At 43.7% G+C, this 21999-nt stretch overlaps 1 protein-coding gene across 1 annotated transcript in view; it reads left to right on the top strand.

Annotated features, from left to right (window-relative positions):
* LOC126424549 (uncharacterized) overlaps positions 1-21999 on the top strand; it is a 129067-nt gene that overhangs the window by 77947 nt on the left and 29121 nt on the right. Inside the window, exons 6-7 of the mRNA XM_050087296.1 lie at positions 4098-4229; positions 13193-13324. Of these exons, the coding sequence (XP_049943253.1) occupies positions 4098-4229; positions 13193-13324 (264 nt within the window). The remainder of the gene's footprint in view (positions 1-4097; positions 4230-13192; positions 13325-21999) is intronic.

Below are 21999 nucleotides of genomic sequence, written 5' to 3'. Positions count from 1 at the left end.
GAAGATGAACAGATAGAGAAAGTGTATGAGTATATTGAAAGGGTAATGCAGTATGTAAAGGGGGACGAAAATCTAATAGTCAGCCGGCTGGAGTGGCCGAGCGGTTAAAGGCGCTACAGTCTGGAACCGCACGACCTCTACGGTCGCAGGTTCGAATCCTGCCTCGGGCATGGATGTGTGTGATGTCCTTAGGTTAGTTAGGTTTAAGTAGTTCTAAGTTCTAGGGGACTTATGACCACAGCAGTTGAGTCCCATAGTGCTCAGAGCCATTTGAACCACTTTTTCTAATAGTCATGGGCGACTGGAATGCAGTTGTAGGGGAAGGAGTAGAAGAAAAGGTTACAGGAGAATATTGGCTTGGGACGAGGAATGAAAGAGGATAAAGACTAATTCAGTTCTGTAACAAGTTTCAGATAGTAATAGCGAATACCCTGTTCAAGAATCACAAGAGGAGGAGGTATACTTGGAAAAGGCCGGGAGATACGGGAAGATTTCAATTAGATTACATCATGGTCAGACAGAGATTCCGAAATCAGATACTGGATTGTAAGGCGTACCCAGGAGCAGATAAAGACTCAGATCACAATAAAGTAGTGATGAAGAGTAGGCTGAAGTTCAACACATTAGTCAGGAAGAATCAATACGCAAAGAAGTGGGATACGGAAGTACTAAGGAATGACGAGATACGTTTGAAGTTCTCTAACGCTATAGATACAGCAATAAGGAATAGCGCAGTAGGAGGTACAGTTGAAGAGGAATGGACATCTCTAAAAAGGGCCATCACAGAAATTGGGAAGGAAAACATGGGTACAAAGAAGGTAGCTGCGAAGAAACCATGGGTAACAGGAGAAATACTTCAGTTGATTGATGAAAGGAGGAAGTACAAACATGTTCCAGGAAAATCAGGAATACAGAAATACAAGTCGCTGAGGAATGAAATAAATAAGAAGTGCAGGGAAGCTAAGACGAAATGGCTGCAGGAAAAATGTGAAGACATCGAAAAAGATATGACTGTCGGAAGGACAGACTCAGCATACAGGAAAGTCAAAACAACCTTTGGTGACATTAAAAGCAGCGGTGGTAACATTAAGAGTGCAACGGAAATCCACTGTTAAATGCAGAGGAGAGAGAAGATAGGTGGAAAGAATACATTGAAAGACTCTATGAGGCTGAAGATTTGTCTGATGTGATAGAAGAAGAAACAGAACTCGATTTAGAAGAGATAGGGGATCCAGTATTTGAATCGGAATTTAAAAGAGCTTACGGTCAAATAAGGCAGAAGGGATAGATAACATTCCATCAGAATTTCTAAAATCATTGGGGGAAGTGGCAACAAAACAACTATTCACGTTGGTGTGTAGAATATATGAGTCTGGCGACATACCATCTGACTTTCGGAAAAGCATCATCCACACAATTCCGAAGACGGCAAGAGCTGATAAGTGCGAGAATTATCGCACAATCAGCTTAACAGCTCATGCATCGAAGCTGCTTACAAGAATAATATACAGAAGAATGGACAAGAAAATTGAGAATGCGCTAGGTGACGATCAGTTTGGCTTTAGGAAAAGTAAAGGGACTAGAGAGGCAATTCTGACGTTACGGCTAATAATGGAAGCAAGGCTAAAGAAAAATCAAGACACTTTCATAGGATTTGTCGACCTGGAAAAAGCGTTCGACAATATAAAATGGTGCAAGCTGTTCGAGATTCTGAAAAAAGTAGGGGTAAGCTATAGGGAGAGACGGGTCATATACAATATGTACAACAACCAAGAGGGAATAATAAGAGTGGACGATCAAGAACGAAGTGCTCGTATTAAGAAGGGTGTAAGACAAGGCTGCAGCCTTTCGCCCCTACTCTTCAATCTGTACATCGAGGAAGCAATGATGGAAATAAAAGAAAGGTTCAGGAATGCAATTAAAATACAAGGTGAAAGGATATCAATGATACGATTCGCTGATGACATTGCTATCCTGAGTGAAAGTGAAGAAGAATTAAATGATCTGCTGAACGGAATGAACAGTCTAATGAGTACACAGTATGGCTTGAGAGTAAATCGGAGAAAGACGAAGGTAATGTGAAGTAGTAGAAATGAAAACAGCGAGAAACTTAACATCAGGATTGATGGTCACGAAGTCAATGAAGTTAACGACTTCTGCTACCTAGGCAGTAAAATAACCAATGACGGACGGAACAAGGAGAACATCAAAAGCAGACTCGTTATGGCAAAAAAGGCATTTGTGGCCAAGAGAAGTCTACTAATATCAAATACCGGCCTTAATTTGAGGAAGAAATTTCTGAGGATGTACATCTTGAGTATAGCATTGCATGGTAGTGAAACATGGACTATGGGAAAACCGGAACAGAAGAGAATCGAAGCATTTGAGATGTGGTGCTATAGACGAATGTTGAAAATTAGGTGGACTGATAAGGTAAGGAATAAGGAGGTTCTACGCAGAATCGGAGAGGAAAGGAATATGTGGAAAACACTGATAAGGAGAAGGGACAGGATGATAGGACATCTGCTAAGACATGAGGGAATGACTTCCATGGTAGTAGAGGGAGCTGTAGAGGGCAAAAACTGTAGAGGAAGAGAGAGATTGGAATACGTCAAGCAAATAATTGAGGACGTAGGTTGCAAGTGCAACTCTGAGATGAAGAGGTTAGCACAGGAAAGGAATTCGTGGCGGGCCGTATCAAGCCAGTCAGTAGACTGACTACAAAAAAAAAAAAATTATGCTACGGGAGACGTTCTCCTGAACTTGCATGGGAACTGTGGTAGTACTCGAGGGTGCGCCGACAGCTGCGAACCACCTGCATCCCTTCGTGCTTGCTGTCTCCCGCGACGGCGACTTCATCTTTCAGTAGTATAATCGTCCGTGTCTCGGAGCCAGATTAGCGCTGCAGTGGTTTGAGGAACAGTATAGTGAAACCACGTTGATGCCTCGGTGGGCAAATTCGCCTGATGTAAATGCCACGGAAACCATCTGAGTGTAGATGTACGACTGCATATATTTATATTGATAACTGAAGTCAGTGAATGCACAATATTATGCCATATTTAAATCATTTGCAGTCTAATAATAACAAATATTAGGAGTAATATGGTATTAGGTTGGTTAGCAAGTCCAAGTAGATGTGTCAAGAGCAGCAAGTCAGGTGCTGAAGTGTGGACATGTGGATGCAAATGTTGAGTCTATACTGGCAAGTGTAGTCCACTTAATGGTGCTGCAGTTGTGGACATGCGAAAACATCAGGTAGTACATTATGTGACTTATTTTTGGGAATACTGTTAGACACAGAGGAAACATAACTAGCACACAGGAGTGGGTAGACGTTATGGTATCAATGACGACAATATCTGCTCTCTATACCCATTGCAAAGCGTAAATGTATATATGCGTTGTCTCTGTTTTCTTTACTGATCTTACTCAGACACTTAAACTTTGCAGTCAAATGATATTCAACATTGGCCTGTTCATTGAGGGTACTCGTTGGCTAATATGAATCAAATACAGGCACTGGGAAATGTTTCAATTTCTGTGATATTAATTCTTACAGCAATTAAATGGTTTACTGGAATGGCTTCATAATATCGCAAATTTTGTACGCCTTGCTTCTCTGAACGTCCTCCCCACTAGTTCAAACGATGCTCTCCTCGTTTTGCACCTGTGGCTTTACAGCCCGACCGTGACACACGAGCTGGGAACATCATTCAGTGACTACAGTGCCCAATCAGTTTATTTAAAGTTTGTTCGAGTTCTAGTTTCTGTTTTATTGTTGTTTTTATGCATTCAAATTGTGCTGTACAGTAGTTATATGGCTCCACGATAACTGTTGGCCCTTGTATGTACCTCTCATTTGCATATTCTTTAATACAACATGTATTTTTGGTATGCAACGGATTGTTGTGAGAATCTGAGGAGAAGAGGTGTATGAACTGATTAGCTCGATGGTAAGGGATTCACCTTTGTGGTCACAGTACAGTCGCCGGCAGCGTGTGTTCCATTGTTAAGAATGACAATCCCTTAGCAGTAGTGCCTGTAGTGAGGTGCCCCCTGGCCTCCTCACTAACACGGTGTCTCCGTCGGTCCAGCACTCCAGCCACTGAAGACAGCAGGGCGACGGCGGCCGGCACCTCCAGCGAGCAAAGCTGTACTCCCGTGGCAGCTGCACCACCAGCCTGCCCCACTCCACCACCTGCTGACGCTGAAGTCTCTCGCATGAGGTGAGTTCCGTCGCAACGTGTCCACGTTTTTCATATTCAAAGTATGAATTACGGGGGCGTCAGCCAGTAGTTACAGACAATAAATCACACACCATTTTATTGCATTTTCCAATAAGGCAGAGGGGAGACTCTTAACAGTAAAGTACTTGTTTCAGTCGATCTCTACATACTTCTTTGCGTTCACAGAGTCAGTAGCATTCAGCTTGAAGATTAAATGTCAACCTTTAAATAATCATGTATATTTCTCAATTCACCATTAGATTAGATTAGATTACATTAGCACTTGTTCCATAGATCATGAATACGACACTTCGTAATGATGTGGAACGTGTGAGGTTAATAAAAGGTGTCTACACAAGATTTTAAATTAGACAAAATATTACATAACACTCAATATTTTCCTTTTTTTGTGGGGTTTGGGAAATTACCCACTTAGTATATCCAAAAATTCATCTAATGAGTAGAAGGAGTTGCCATTAAGAAATTCTTTTAATTTCCTTTTAAATGCTATATGGCTATCTGTCAGACTTCTTATGCTATTAAGTAAGTGACCAAAGACTTTTGTGGCAGCATAATTTACCCCCTTCTGAGCCAAAGATAGATTTAACCTTGAGTAGTGAAGATCATCCTTTCTCCTGGTGTTGTAGCCATGTACACTGCTATTACTTTTGAATTCGTTCGGATTGTTAATAACAAATTTCATAAGTGAATATATATATTGTGAGGTTACAGTGAAGATTTCTAGCTCTTTAAATAAGTGTCTGCAGGATGATCTTGGATGAGCTCCAGCAATTATTCTGATTACACGCTTTTTTGCACTGAACACTCTTTTACTCAGTGATAAGTTACCCCAGTACATGATGCTATACGAAAGCACAGAATGAAAATAGGCGTGGTAAGCTAATTTACTCAGATGTATATCGCCAAAATTTGCAATGACCCTAATAGCATAAGTAGCTGAACTCAAACGTTTCAGCAGATCCTCAGTGTGTTTTTTTCCAGTTCAACCCCTCATCAATGCATACACCTAGAATATTCTACCTTAGCTGCCAATTTCTGATCGAAGTCTATATTTATTAATGGGGTCATTCCATTTACTGCATGAAACTGTATATACTGTGTTTTGTCAAAGTTTAATGAGAGCCCATTTCCAGAGAACCACTTAATGATTTTCTGAAAAACATCATTTACAATTTCACCAGTTAATATTTGTCCGTCGGGTGTAATAGCTATACTTGTATCATCGGCAAAAAGTACCAGTTTTGCATCTTCGTGAATATACACTCCTGGAAATTGAAATAAGAACACCGTGAATTCATTGTCCCAGGAAGGGGAAACTTTATTGACACATTCCTGGGGTCAGATACATCACATGATCACACTGACAGAACCACAGGCACATAGACACAGGCAACAGAGCATGCACAATGTCGGCACTAGTACAGTGTATATCCACCTTTCGCAGCAATGCAGGCTGCTATTCTCCCATGGAGACGATCGTAGAGATGCTGGATGTAGTCCTGTGGAACGGCTTGCCATGCCATTTCCACCTGGCGCCTCAGTTGGACCAGCGTTCGTGCTGGACGTGCAGACCGCGTGAGACGACGCTTCATCCAGTCCCAAGCATGCTCAATGGGGGACATATTCGGAGATCTTGCTGGCCAGGGTAGTTGACTTACATCTTCTAGAGGACGTTGGGTGGCACGGGATACATGCGGACGTGCATTGTCCTGTTGGAACAGCAAGTTCCCTTACCGGTCTAGGAATGGTAGAACGATGGGTTCGATGACGGTTTGGATGTACCGTGCACTATTCAGTGTCCCCTCGACGATCACCAGTGGTGTACGGCCAGTGTAGGAGATCGCTCCCCACACCATGATGCCGGGTGTTGGCCCTGTGTGCCTCGGTCGTATGCAGTCCTGATTGTGGCGCTCACCTGCACGGCGCCAAACACGCATACGACCATCATTGGCACCAAGGCAGAAGCGACTCTCATCGCTGAAGACGAAACGTCTCCATTCGTCCCTCCATTCACGCCTGTCGCGACACCATTGGAGGCGGGCTGCACGATGTTGGGGCGTGAGCGGAAGACGGCCTAACGGTGTGCGGGACCGTAGCCCAGCTTCATGGAGACGGTTGCGAATGGTCCTCGCCGATACCCCAGGAGCAACAGTGTCCCTAATTTGCTGGGAAGTGGCGGTGCGGTCCCCTACGGCACTGCGTAGGATCCTACGGTCTTGGCGTGCATCCGTGCGTCGCTGCGGTCCGGTCCCAGGTCGACGGGCACGTGCACCTTCCGCCGACCACTGGCGACAACATCGATGTACTGTGGAGACCTCACGCCCCACGTGTTGAGCAATTCGGCGGTACGTCCACCCGGCCTCCCGCATGCCCACTATACGCCCTCGCTCAAAGTCCGTCAACTGCACATACGGTTCACGTCCACGCTGTCGCGGCATGCTACCAGTGTTAAAGACTGCGATGGAGCTCCGTATGCCACGGCAAACTGGCTGACACTGACGGCGGCGGTGCACAAATGCTGCGCAGCTAGCGCCATTCGACGGCCAACACCGCGGTTCCTGGTGTGTCCGCTGTGCCGTGCGTGTGATCATTGCTTGTACAGCACTCTCGCAGTGTCCGGAGCAAGTATGGTGGGTCTGACACACCGGTGTCAATGTGTTCTTTTTTCCATTTCCAGGAGTGTAGAATGGCAAGTCATTAATATACAGAGTGTCCCAGCTGTCTTGTCGACCCAAAATATCTCTGGAACAGTAACAGATATTGGAAAACGACTTTCACCGGTATCAATGTAGGGCTGGGGCCAATGAATGTACATATTTGGAAACATTCTAAAACGAAAGCATATGTGTTTTTCAACACAAACCTTTGTTTTTTTAAATGGACCTCCTAGTTTTTTCAGCAATCCATAGCATGACAAAACACATACACAATGGCGTTGATTGCATCGCAATATTCCCATTACATCCCGAGATATTGAGACGCGAAGTTGACACTTGAAACACCCGACATGCGCTGCTAGCCCACGTCCTGAGGCTCAGGCGTGAACCCCATTCTGCCCGTAATCGCAGCAGACCGTATTATTCGTTTCGGACCTCTTGATAAGTATGGAGGTGTGATTACACATGTCAATCACATCGCGATTACGGGCAGCATGGGGTTCACGCCTGAACCTCAGGACGTGCGCTAGCAGTGTCATGTCGGGTGTTTCAAGCGTCAACTTAGCTTCTCAATATCTCGGGATGTAATGGGAATATTGCGAAGCAATCAACGCCATTGTGTATGTGCTTTGTCATGCTATGGATCGCTGAAGAAAAAATACAGGAGGTCCACTAAAAGAACGTAAGTTTGTGTTGAAAAATACATATGCTTTCGTTTTAGAATGTTTCCAAATATGTACATTCATGGGCCCCAGCTCTACATTGATACCGGTGAAAGTCGTTTTCCAATAGCTGTTATTGTTCCAGAGACATTTTGGGTGGACAAGATAGCTGGGACACCCTGTATATTAAGAACAGCAGAGGACCCAAGACCGAACCTTGCTGCACCCCATTCTTGATTGTTCCCCAGTTTGAGAAATCACCAGCTTTTTGCATATTATGTGAACTGTTTATTTCAACTTTCTGCACTCTTCCAGTTAGGTATGATTTAAAACACTTGAGCACTGTCCCATTCATACCACAGTACTTGGGCTTATCTAGAAGTATTCCATGATTTACACAATCAAAAGCCTTTGATAGACCACAAAAAATCCCAACGGGTGACTTCCGGTTACTCAGAGCATTTAATATTTCATCAGTGAAAATATCTATAGCATTTTCCGTTGAACAACCCTTCTGGAAACCAAACTGACATGTTGTTAAAACTTTATTTTACAAAGGTGTGAAGCTACTCTACAATACATTACTTTTTCAAGAATTTTGGATAAGGCAGTCTGAAGAGAGATTGGGCGGTAGTTGTTGACATCGGACGTATCCCCTTTTTTATGCAGTGGCCGTCCTTCACAGAGGGTGCTAGCCAACCAGGACGCTGCAAAGCGCGTAACTAAACTGCCGAGAGCATCGCGAGAAGTCACGGCTCATATAACAAACGTAGCGAGGTTTCAGGAGTATTTGTTCTTTTGTTCAGCATATCCCGGACAGGATTAAAGGAGAAAATACAAAAATGCACTAAATGAAGCAGGCAAAAATGAATACAAACGTCTCTAAATTGAGATCGACAGGAAGTGCAAAATGGCTAAGCAGGAATGGCTAGAGGACAAATGTAAGGATATAGAGTCTTATCTCACTAGGGGTAAGATAAATACTGCCTACAGGAAAATTAAAGAGACCTTCGGAGAAAAGAGAACCACTTGCATGAATATCAAGAGCACAGATGGAAACCCAGTTCTAAGCAAAGAAGGGAAAGCAGAAAGGTGGAAGGAGTATATAGAGGGTCTATACAGGGGCGATGTTCCTGAGGACAATATTATGGAAATGGTAGAGTAAGTAGATCAAAATGAAATGGGAGATATGATACTGCGTGAAGAGTTTGACAGAGCACTGAAAGACCTGAGTCGAAACAAAGCCCCGGGAGTAGACAACATTCCATTAGAACTACTGACAGCCTTGGGAGAGCCAGTCCTGACAAAACTCTACCATATGGTGAGCAAGATGTATGAGACAGGCGAAATTCCCTCAGACTTGAAGAAGAATATAATAATTCCAATCCCAAAGAAAGCAGATGTTGACAGATGTGAAAACTACCGAACTATCAGTTTAATAAGTCACAGCTGCAAAATACTAACGCGAATTCTTTACAGACGAATGGAAAAACTGGTAGAAGCCGACCTCGGGGAAGATCAGTTTGGATTCCGTAGAAACGTTGGAACACGTGAGGCAATAATGACCCTACGACTTATCTTAGAAGAAAGAGTAAGAAAAGGCAAACATACGGTTCTAGAATTTGTAGACATAGAGAAAGTTTTTAACAATGTTGACTGGAACACTCTCTTTCAAATTCTGAAGGTGTCAGGGGTAAAATCTAGGGAGCGAAAGGCTATTTACAATTTGTACAGAAAGCAGATGGCAGTTATAAGAGTCGATGGACATGAAAGGGAAGCAGTGGTTGGGAAGGGAGTGAGACACGGTTGTGGCCTCTACCCGATGCTGTTCAATCTGTATATTGAGCAAGCAGTAAAGCAAACAAAAGAAAAATTCGGAGTAGGAATTAAAATCCATGGAGATGAAATAAAAATTTTGACGTTCGCCGATGACATCGTAGTTCTGTCAGAGACAGTAAAAGGACTTGGAAGAGCAGTTGAACGGAATGGACAGTGTCTTGAAAGGAGGGTAATAGATGAATATCAACAAAAGCAAAACGTGGATAATGGAATGTAGTCGAATTAAGTCGGGTGCTGCTGAGGGAATTAGATTAGAAAATGAGACACTTAAAGTAGTAAAGGAGGTTTGCTATTTGGGGAGCAAAATAACTGATGATGGTCGAAGTAGAGAGGATATAAAATGTAGACTGGCAATGGCAAGGAAAGCGTTTCTGAAGAAGATAAATGTGTTAACGTCGAGTATTGATTTAAGTGTCAGGAAGTCGTTTCTGAAAGTATTTGTATGGAGTGTGGCCATGTATGGAAGTGAAACGTGGACGATAAATAGTTTGGACAAGAAGAGAATAGAAGCTTTCGAAATGTGGTGCTACAGAAGAATGCTGAAGATTAGATGTGATCGCTCTAAGCTTGTTGATACCAGTGCTACCAATTTTAATTGTATATTACAGCACTGAGGATGGTCACTAAGTGACCGAAAATCGATTTTGCGGATAATAAACAAAAAAATACGACCAATGCTCTTTCTCCTTCCAATTGTGGTGCTCAGAATACTCCATGGAGTCGCCAATCAATTAGATGGGTAGATCACATAACTAATGAGGAGGTATTGAATAGAATTGGGAAGAAGAGGAGTTTGTGGCACAACTTGACTAGAAGAAGCAATCAGTTGGTAGGACATGTTCTGAGGCATCAAGGGTTCACCAATTTTGTACTGGAGGGCAGCATGGAGTGTAAAGACCGTAGAGGGAGAACAAGAGATGAATACACTAAGCAGATTCAGAAGGATGTAGGCTGCAGTAGGTACTGGGAGATGAAGAAGCTTGCACACGATAGAGTAGCATGGAGAGCTGCATCAAACCAGTCTAAGGACTGAAGACCACAACAACTACAACAACATGAGTGCTGTCGAGTTATTATTTCCAAAAAGCAAAGTTTTCTCTATTCTGAGTGGTACCCTTTACTGGTAATGGAAAAATACATTTTGATGAGAGGAAATTAACTGGAGTGCCATTAATTAAAAGAAGCAGCCAAGTAAAAAGAATGATATGATAGCAAACGATATGTACCACAGTCTCGCAGTTCTCCTAACTGAGACATAGGAAAGTTGGCAGCAAGGTTAATCTTGTTGAAATGAAACATTTGTTCATATGCTGACTATACCTTTTACATAGATAAGTACTTTACACACCTTGAAAATATCTTTCAAGAACAGCTGCCTACCACAAAACCATTCGAGAGAGCGATCATTTAGAGCGATCGACAAGAGCGGAGACACCGGAAGAGAGCGGGCCTCAGGAGAGAGAGAGATATCGAGAGAGACCGATCCAGACTCCGCTCGTGTTTATATACAAATAGACAACTGAAGGCAACTCCACTGTCACTCTTCCTCAGTCTCTTATTTCTCTAGAAGTCTCTTGCGGGGGAAAATGTTCAAGAGACTTCACTGCACTCCTTTCCGGTGCGACCGGTCGCATCAAATTTGGTTGTTGACGCCGCTTGCGCTGCATTTGCTGCATTATTATGAATTATAAGATACAATTGCTCTCTTTCGCTAGTTTTGACATCTGTATGCTCTCTCCCATTTAAGAATTAATTGCAATTTCACATTATAAGACAATACGCGGAATTCATACAAAAATACGACGTTTCTGACGTAGGTTTACATAAATTATTTCAGTTTTGGGACTGAAATTTATTTACAAATGAAAATAAACATTTCACCGTCCTGGTTAAAGCACAACCTGCGTGGCATATTGGCGCCACCCAAAACCGGTGCCAAGACAACTGTTGTGCATTGCGTGCCATGGATAAGAGTGGTGAATGATGGCTGCAGAGACGTGTATGAGCTGACGGATATGCAGCCATTGAGCAGTTGACTGCCCAGATTAACCAAGGGGATATCAACAGTGTTTATTTAACGACCATTCAGTGAATGTTGGTACATATGGTCCTGCTTTTCTTCAGTGACGAAGGATGGAAATTGCATGGGAGCACCAGAACTAGGTGTACACTGAATGGCGACAGGTGGCCATTTCGGAGAATGTTTCCGTTGCACTCACTGGCTGAACTCGTCATTCTGGAAGGCACAAAGGATCGGCACAAGTATGCATCTGTCCTAGGAGACCATGTCCATCCCTACAAGCAGTTTTTTTTTCCTCGTCATCACTGCATCTACCAGTAGGATAATGCAACCTGTCACACAGCTCGCAATACATGTACATGGTGTGAAGAGCATCAGGGTGGGTGGCCTGTAATCCCCACGCCACGAAACTAGCGGATTTCAAACCAAACGAGAATGTACGGGACCACTTTGATCAAACAGTCTGTACCACGGATTTTCAAATGAGAAACCCAGCACAGATGACCATGGCATGACAGCACATGCCTCTTGGAGCCTATCAGAACGTCATTGGTTCTCTTCCTGCATGTCTCGCAGTTGCCCATGCGGTTATTTACCCTATTCAGTGTTTTGACAGGTGGTCATATTAATGGACAGTGTTGTATGTATATAACACAGAGTGTAGATGTACGACTGCATATATTTATATTGATGACTGAAGTCAGTGAGTGCACAATATTATGCCATATTTAATTCATTTGAAGTCTAATAATAACAAATATTAGGAGTAATATGGTTTTAGGTTGGTTAGCAAGTCCAAGTAGATGTGTCAAGAGCAGCAAGTCAGGTGCTGAAGTGTGGACATGTGGATGCAAATGTTGAGTCTATACTGGCAAGTGTAGTCCACTTAATGGTGCTGCAGTTGTGGACATGCGAAAACATCAGGTAGTACATTATGTGACTTATTTTTGGGAATACTGTTAGACACAGAGGAAACATAACTAGCACACAGGAGTGGGTAGACGTTATGGTACCAATGACGACAATATCTGCTCTCTATACCCATTGCAAAGCGTAAATGTATATATGCGTTGTCTCTGTTTTCTTTACTGATCTTACTCAGACACTTAAACTTTGCAGTCAAATGATATTCAACATTGGCCTGTTCATTGAGGGTACTCGTTGGCTAATATGAATCAAATACAGGCACTGGGAAATGTTTCAATTTCTGTGATATTAATTCTTACAGCAATTAAATGGTTTACTGGAATGGCTTCATAATATCGCTAATTTTGTACCCCTTGCTTCTCTGAACGTCCTCCCCACTAGTTCAAACGATGCTCTCCTCGTTTTTGCACCTGTGGCTTTACAGCCCGACCGTGACACACGAGCTGGGAACATCATTCAGTGACTACAGTGCCCAATCAGTTTATTTAAAGTTTGTTCGAGTTCTAGTTTCTGTTTTATTGTTGTTTTTATGCATTCAAATTGTGCTGTACAGTAGTTATATGGCTCCACGATAACTGTTGGCCCTTGTATGTACCTCTCATTTGCATATTGTTTTATACAACATGTATTTTTGGTATGCAACGGATTGTTGTGAGAATCTGAGGAGAAGAGGTGTGTGAACTGATTAGCTCGATGGTAAGGGATTCACCTTTGTGGTCACAGTACAGTCGCCGGCAGCGTGTGTTCCATTGTTAAGAATGACAATCCCTTAGCAGTAGTGCCTGTCGTGAGGTGCCCCCTGGCCTCCTCACTAACACGGTGTCTCCCTCGGTCCAGCACTCCAGCCACTGAAGACAGCAGGGCGACGGCGGCCGGCACCTCCAGCGAGCAAAGCTGTACTCCCGTGGCAGCTGCACCACCAGCCTGCCCCACTCCACCACCTGCTGACGCTGAAGTCTCTCGCATGAGGTGAGTTCCGTCGCAACGTGTCCACGTTTTTCATATTCACAGTATGAATTACGGGGGCGTCAGCCAGTAGTTACAGACAATAAATCACACACCATTTTATTGCATTTTCCAATAAGGCAGAGGGGAGACTCTTAACAGTAAAGTACTTGTTTCAGTCGATCTCTACATACTTCTTTGCGTTCACAGAGTCAGTAGCATTCAGCTTGAAGATTAAATGTCAACCTTTGAATAACCATGTATATTTCTCAATTCACCATTAGATTAGATTAGATTACATTAGTACTTGTTCCATAGATCATGAATACGACACTTCGTAATGATGTGGAACGTGTGAGGTTAATAAAAGGTGTCTATACAAGATATTACATTAGACAAAATGTTGCATGACACTCAATATTTGTAATTTTTTTTTTTTTGGGGCGTTTGGGAAATTACCCACTTAGTATATCCAAAAATTCATCTAATGAGTAGAAGGAGTTGCCATTAAGAAATTCTTTTAATTTCCTTTTAAATGCTATATGGCTATCTGTCAGACTTTTTATGCTATTAAGTAAGTGACCAAAGACTTTTGTGGCAGCATAATTTACCCCCTTCTGAGCCAAAGATAGATTTAACCTTGAGTAGTGAAGATCATCCTTTCTCCTGGTGTTGTAGCCATGTACACTGCTATTACTTTTGAATTCGTTCGGATTGTTAATAACAAATTTCATAAGTGAATATATATATTGTGAGGCTACATTGAAGATTTCTAGCTCTTTAAATAAGTGTCTGCAGGATGGTCTTGGATGAGCTCCAGCAATTATTGTGGTTACACGCTTTTGTGCAATGAACACTCTTTTACTCAGTGATAAGTTACCCCAGAATATAATGCCATACGAAAGCACAGAATGAAAATAGGCGTGGTAAGCTAATTTACTCAGATGTATATCGCCAAAATTTGCAATGACCCTAATAGCATAAGTAGCTGACCTCAAACGTTTCAGCAGATCCTCAGTGTGTTTTTTTCCAGTTCAACCCCTCAGCAATGCATACACCTAGAAATTTTGAATATTCTATCTTAGCTGCCGATTTCTGATCAAAGTCTATATTTATTAATGGTGTCATTCCATTTACTGCGTGGAACTGTATATACTGTGTTTTGTCAAAGTTTAATGAGAGCCCATTTGCAGAGAACCACTTAATGATTTTCTGAAAAACATCATTTACAATTTGACCAGTTAATTCTTGTCTGTCAGGTGTGGTAGCTATACTTGTATCATTGGCAAAAAGTATCAGCTTTGCATCATCGTGAATATAGAATGGCAAGTCATTAATACATATTAAGAACAGCAAAGGACATAAGACCGAACCTTGCGGCACCCCATTCTTGATTGTTCCCCAGTTTGAGAATTCACCAGTTTTTTGCATATTATGTGAACTGTTTATTTCAACTTTCTGCACTCTTCCAGTTAGGTATGATTTTAACCATTTGAGCACTGCCCCATTCATACCACAGTACTTAAGCTTATCTAGAAGTATTCCATGATTTACACAATCGAAAGCCCTTTATAGATCACAAAAAATTCCAATGGGTGACTTCCGGTTACTCAGAGCATTTAATATTTCATCAGTGAAAGTATCTATATCATTTTCCGTTGATAAACCCTTCTGGAAACCAAACTGACTTGTTGTTAAAACTTTATTTTTACAAAGGTGTGAAGCTACTCTACCATGCATTACTTTTTCAACAATTTTGGATAGGGGAGTCAGGAGAGAGATTGGGCTGTAGTTGTTGACATCAGACGTATCGTCTTTTTATGCAGTGGTTTAACAATGGCATACGTCAGTCTATCTGGGGAAATACACTGCTTCAGAGAGCTATTACATATGTGGCTAAGAATCCCACTTATTTCTTGGGAACAAGCTTTTATTATCCTGCTGGAAATGCCATCAACTGCATGTGAGCTTTTATTCTTGAGAGAGTTTATTATCTTCCTAATGTGTGTGTGTAAATTTCTTTCAAAAATGTTCAAATGTGAATGAAATCTTATGGTACTTAACTGCTAAGGTCTGCTAAGGTCATCAGTCCCTAAGCCTACACACTACCTAAGCTTAAGTATCCTAAGGACAAACACACACACCCATGCCCGAGGGAGGACTCGAACCTCCACCGCGACCAGCCGCACAGTCCACGACTGCAGCGCCCTAGTCCGCTCGGCTAATCCCGCGTGGCAAATTGCCTCCCAAATGGTTCAAATGGCTCTGAGCACTATGGGACTTAACATCTATGGTCATCAGTCCCCTAGAACTTAGAACTACTTAAACCTAACTAACCTAAGGACAGCACACAACACCCAGCCATCACGAGGCAGAGAAAATCCCTGACCCCGCCGGGAATCGAACCCGGGAACCCGGGCGTCGGAAGCGAGAACGCTACCGCCCGACCACGAGATGCGGGCAATTGCCTCCCCTCTTTTGTTTTATAGTATGCAACGTTTGTAAACAACATCAGGTCTTGACAGACCGTGTTTATCCGTTGCCTGGCCCTTGTCCTCATGGGTCATTAAAGTACCAACATAAAGGAAAAAGACTTGCTACAGGCAGCCATTGCTTCACAGTGGCTGAAACTCGTGGAGGTTGAAAAACTGGCCAAGGATGGAAGGTCACTGAAATATAATTGTTTGGTGTTATATATCTGCTTCTAGTGCAGGATAATGAATTTTTTGTATTCTAGGATATATAAATTCAGTCTTTGTTGTTGTGGGAAACGAGTCACAAGTGGCTGGACAGAAATGACACGTTGGATGGCGCCAGTGTGTTTGGCATGAAAGCAGTCTCTCCCGATGTGCACGGACATAGACGTCACCTGCTTTTTGTGTTGAGTCATCTGGTTGGCCTAGTGGCGCCACCCGTGCAGGCTCTGGGTTGTTTGTCACACGTCCACATCACAACTCGGTGTCCAGAATGCGTGGCGTTTGGGGCTACCGTCATCTCGGTTCCAGGGCAGAACTGGCTGTAGTCCCTGTGTGCTCTCTCGGCACGCAGGTCTCGCTGGCCGTTTCTTGGGTCAAGTGGTGTCAGTAGTGTCAGGAAACTACCTCACACAACATCCTATCACTGGTAAAATTTACTTATTCGTATTCTTATTTCCCATTTTTTCGTAGTTTGTATTATTTCGCAGTCTTTCTTGCATCCTTCTACAGCCCGGTTCTCGATAGAAGCTGCAGACACCGACGAAAGATCATAGTACGACTTAAGTACATCTAAAGGTTCTTGTCGGTCCACTGTGACATTGGATACCGCCTGGTGGGGTTGCGGGCTCGTGATGCGGTAGCAAAAGTATGTAAGCAGAGGACACGTGGAAGTGGAAATACGCTAGCGACGATAGGAGTTGCAAATGGGAAATTCCATTGAGACAAGCGACTTTGACAAAGAGCAGATTACACTACTGGCCATTAAAATTGCTACACCATGAAGATGACGTGCTACAGACGCGAAATTTAACGACAGGAAGAAGATGCTGTGATATGCAAATGATTACCTTATCAGAGCGTTCACACAAGGCTGGCGCCGGTGGCGACACCTACAACCTGCTGACATGAGCGAAGTTTCCAAACGATTTCTCATACAAAAAACAGCAGTTGACCGGCGTTGCCTGGTGAAACGTTGTTGCGATGCCTCATGTAAGGAAGAGAAATGCGTACCATGACGTTTCCGACCTTGATAAACGTCGGATTGTAGCCTATCGCGATTACGGTTTATCGTATCGCGACATTGCTGCTCCCGTTGATCGAGATACAATGACTGTTAGCAGAATATGAAATCGGTGGGATCAGGAGGGTAATACGGAACGCCGTGCTGGATCGCAACGGCCTCGTATCACTATCAGTCGAGATGACAGGCGTCTTATCCGCATGGCTGTAACGGATCGTGCAGCCACGTCTCGATCCCTGAGTCAACAGATGGGGACGTTTGCAAGACAACAGCCATCTGCACGAGTAGTTCGACGACGTTTGCAGCAGCATTATCAGCTCGGAGACCATGGCTGCGGTTACACTTGACGCTGCATCAAAGACAGGAGCGCCTGCGATCGTGTACTCAACGACGAATCTGGCTGCACGAATGGCAAAACGTCATTTTTTCGGATGAATCCATGATCTGTTTACAGCATCATTATGGTCGCATCCGTGTTTGGCGACATTGTGGTGAAAGCACATTGGAAGCGTGTATTCGTCGTCGCCATACTGGCGTATCATCCGGCGTGATTTTATGGGGTGCCATTGGTTACACGTCTCGATCGCCTCTTGTTCGTATTGACGGCGCTTTGAACAGTGGACGTTACATTTCTTATGTGTTACGACCCTCATTTGATCCCTGCGAAACCCTACATTTCAGCAGGATAATGCACGACCGCATGTTGTAGGTCCTGTACGGGCCTTTCTGGACATAGAAATTGTTCGACTGTTGCCCTGGCCAGCATATTCTCCAGATGTCTCGCCAATTGAAAACGTCTGGGCAATGGTGGCCGAGCAAATGGCTCGTCACAATACGCCAGTCACTTCTGTGGTATCGGGTTGAAGCTGCATGGGCAGCTGTACACGCCATCCAAGCTCTGTTTGACTCAATGCCCAGGCGTATCAAGGCCGTTATTACGGCTAGGGGTGGTTGTTCTGGGTACTGATTTCTCAGGATCTATGCACCCAAATTGCGTGAAAATGTAATCACTTGTCAGTTCTAGTATAATATATTTTAATGGCGAGTAGTGTATTATTACACAGAGCCTGTGAACGAGTATCTCGGAAACAGTGAAGCTGGTCGAATGTTCACATTCTACTATTGTGAGCATCTACGGGAAATGGTAGAAGGACGGTTAAAGTACCACTGGGCGCTAAATGGTTGGATGTCCACGACCGTCCCCAGAACGTAGGGTTCGGAGACTTGTCTGCTCTCTAAAGTAACGTAGATAGTGATCTGTGGCATCTGTGCCGAAAGAGCACAATGCAGGTGTATGCTCAAGTGCTTCGGAGCACACCCTTCATCGTACATTGTTGGACATGGAGCTCTGCAGGAGACCACCCGTACGTGTTCAAATTTTGACCCAGCTATATCGTCAATTACGATAGCAGTGGGTACAGAATCTTAGGAATTCGACCGTCGATCAATCTCAACGAGTCGGCTCTTCGGGTGAATCACAGTTTTCCTACACGAGGTCCCTGGTCGTCTCCATTAACGCCGTCTTCGAGGTGAACGGCGGCTCGAAACGTGCAGCGCGCTGCGGGCGCAGGCTGTTGGGAGCAGTATTATGCTACGGGAGACGTTCTCCTGAACTTGCATGGGACCTGTGGTAGTAATCGAAGGTGCGCCGACAGCTGGGAACCACCTGCATCCCTTCATGCGTTATGTCTCCCGCGACGGCGATCTCATCTTTCAGTGTCTCGGAGCCAGAATAGCGCTGCAGTGGTTTGAGGAGCAGTATAGTGAAGCCACGTTGATGCCTCGGTGGGCAAATTCACCTGATGTAAATGCCACGGAAACAATCTGGATTGTATCAGGTGACATCACCGCGTACGAAAATCAGCGGCTGGTTATCTAGGCGAATTTCATGACCTGCGCGCAGACAGCTAATGCCACATACGTCCAAAAACCTACGAACAAACTGCTGGGTCCCTGATACGCACAATCTGTGTTGTACTCCGGTCCAAAGACGGAAAAATAACTTGTTTTTGGTCATCAGTGTATATTCAGTTTCAGAAAGAAAGTGTACGATATTCGAGTGGAACAGATGCTAAAGGAACTACAAGATGCGAAATAATAACATTGCAGCGAGTGCTGTATCTCTTCTGGTCTAAGAAAGAAAACTACACTGATGGCATAGAACTGTGGACAGCAGATGGCACAGGTATGGAGATTACGAGAGCTGTGTTGTGCTACAGAAGATTTCTGTTCCTTTTAAACTCTACTTGTTTTGACAACAAGAGCGCAAGACAAGAAAGAAGAGTAACTGACAAACTTACAGTATTTCAATAACGAAAACACGAGTTTGTGGTTTAAGGAATGACTAGCGAAAATCAGTGTGGCTACACGGAGCAATGACATCCAAATGCTCCACCATAAAATGACTCACCATTTAGAGCTAGTCCAGGTGCTCACCGTAAACGTGCACGCCAGGGTAAGCTCCCGCGCTCTCCTCAGGATTCCATATGGGCACGACTCGTGACTTTGTTGACGGGTGACTGCTTCCGCACTCCAGTTCCACTGGCCGCCGGAATGTCAGCCCGTGCGTCCTCGCAGTACACCGAGAGCCGGGTGACTACTCGCGTTGCTCCGTGCCTTGCCTGCCCTCTGTCACTGCCGTCAACCGACGCTCTTCACCTCGTGAGACGTGGCCGTGCTTCACAGAGGGCGCTAGCCAACCAAGACTCCGCAAAGCGCGTAACTATCCTGCCGAGAGCATCGCGAGAAGTCACGGCTAATATACCTAAATAAGCGAGGTTTCAGGGGTCATCGTTCTTTTGTTCAGCATATCCCGGACAGCAATAGGGGAAAGGAATACAGTAGAAGAAGAATGGGTAGCTTTGAGGAATGAAATAGTGAAGGCAGCAGAGGATCAAGTAGGTAAACAGACGAGGGCTAGTAGAAATTCTTGGGTAAAAGTAGAGATATTGAATTTAATTGATGAAAGGAGAATATACAAAAATGCAGTAAATGAAGCAGGCAAAAAGGAATACAAACGTCTCAAAAATGAGACCGACAGGAAGTGCAAAATGGCTAAGCAGGGAAGGCTAGAGGACAAATGTAAGGATGTAGAGGCTTATTTCACTAGGGGTAAGATTGATACTGCCTACAGGAAAATTAAAGAGACCTTCGGAGAAATGATAACCACTTGAATGAATATCAAGAGCTCAGAAGGGAAAGCAGAAAGGTGGAAGGAGTATATAGAGGGTCTATACAGGGGCGATGTTCCTGAGGACAATCTTAAGGAAATGGAAGAGGATGTAGATAAAAATGAAATGGGAGATATGATACTGCGTGAAGAGTTTGACAGAGCACTGAAAGACCTGAGTCGAAACAAGGCCCCGGGAGTAGACAACATTCCATTAGAACTACTGACAGCCTTGGGAGAGCCAGTCCTGACAAAACTCTACCATCTGGCGAGCAAGATGTATGAGACAGGCGAAATTCCCTCAGACTTCAAGAAGAATGTAATAATTCGAATCCCAAAGAAAGCAGGTGTTGACAGATGTGATTATTACCGAACTATCAGTTTAATAACTCACAGCTGCAAAATACTAACGCGAGTTCTTTACAGACGAATGGAAAAACTGGTAGAAGCCGACCTCGGGGAAAATCAGTTTGGATTCCGTAGAAACGTTGGAACACGTGAGGCAATACTTACCCTACGACTTATCTTAGAAGAAAGGTTAAGAAAGGCAAACCTGCGTTTCTACCATTTGTAGACTTACACAAAGCTTTTGACAATGTAGACTGGAAAACTCTCTTTCAAATTCTGAAGGTGGCAGGGGTAAAATACAGGGAGCGAAAGGCTATTTACAATTTGTGCAGAAACCAGATGGCAGTTATAAGAGTCGATGGACATGAAAGGGAAGCAGTGGTTGGGAAGGGAGTGAGACAGGGTTGTGGCCTCTCCCCGATGCTATTCAATCTGTATATTAAGCAAGCAGTAAAGCAAACAAAAGAAAAATTCTTAATAGGAATTAAAATCCATGGAGAAGAAATAAAAACTTTGAGGTTCGCCGATGACATTGCAATTCTGTCAGAGACAGCAAAGAACTTGGAAGAGCAGTGGGATGGAATGGACAGTGTCTTGAAAGGAGGATATAAGATGAACATCAACAAAAGCTTAACGAGGATAATGGAATGTAGTCGAATTAAGCGGGTGATGCTGAGGGAATTAGATTAGGAAATGAGACACTTAAAGTAGTAAAGGGGTTTTGCTATTTGGCGAGCAAAATAACTGATGATGGTCGAAGTAGAGAGGATATAAAATGTAGACTGGCAATGGCAAGGAAAGCGTTTCTGAAGAAGATAAATGTGTTAACGTCGAGTATTGATTTAAGTGTCAGGAAGTCGTTTCTGAAAGTATTTGTATGGAGTGTGGCCATGTATGGAAGTGAAACGTGGACGATAAATAGTTTAGACAAGAAGAGAATAGAAGCTTTCGAAATGGGTTGCTACAGAAGAATGCTGAAGATTAGATGGGTAGATCACATAACTAATGAGGAGGTAGTGAATAGAATTGGGGAGAAGAGGAGTTTGTGGCACAACTTGACTAGAAGAAGAGATCGGTTGGTAGGACATGTTCTGAGGCATCAAGGGATCACTAATTTAGTACTGGAGAGCAGCGTGGAGGGTAAAAATCGTAGAGGGAGACCAAGAGATGAATACACTATGCAGATTCAGAAGGGTGTAGGCTGCAGTAGGTACTGGGAGATGAAGAAGCTTGCACAGGATAGAATAGCATGGAGAGCTGCATCAAACCAGTCTCAGGACTGAAGACCACAACAACAACAACATCTCGGACAATCTAGTGTGGAACGGGGTACAGGTTTCTGAACCGTGAATTTACTTTCAAAATGAGCTACCGAAGCACGAGAGCTTCTGTAAAGTTTGGAAGGTAGGAGACGAGGTACTGGCAGAAGTAAAGCTGTGAGTACCGGGCGTGAGTCGTGCTTCGG

Source organism: Schistocerca serialis, chromosome 10, assembly GCF_023864345.2.
Source record: "Schistocerca serialis cubense isolate TAMUIC-IGC-003099 chromosome 10, iqSchSeri2.2, whole genome shotgun sequence".
Lineage (NCBI taxonomy): Eukaryota > Metazoa > Arthropoda > Insecta > Orthoptera > Acrididae > Schistocerca > Schistocerca serialis.
This window is presented reverse-complemented; position numbering and strand designations above follow the sequence as displayed.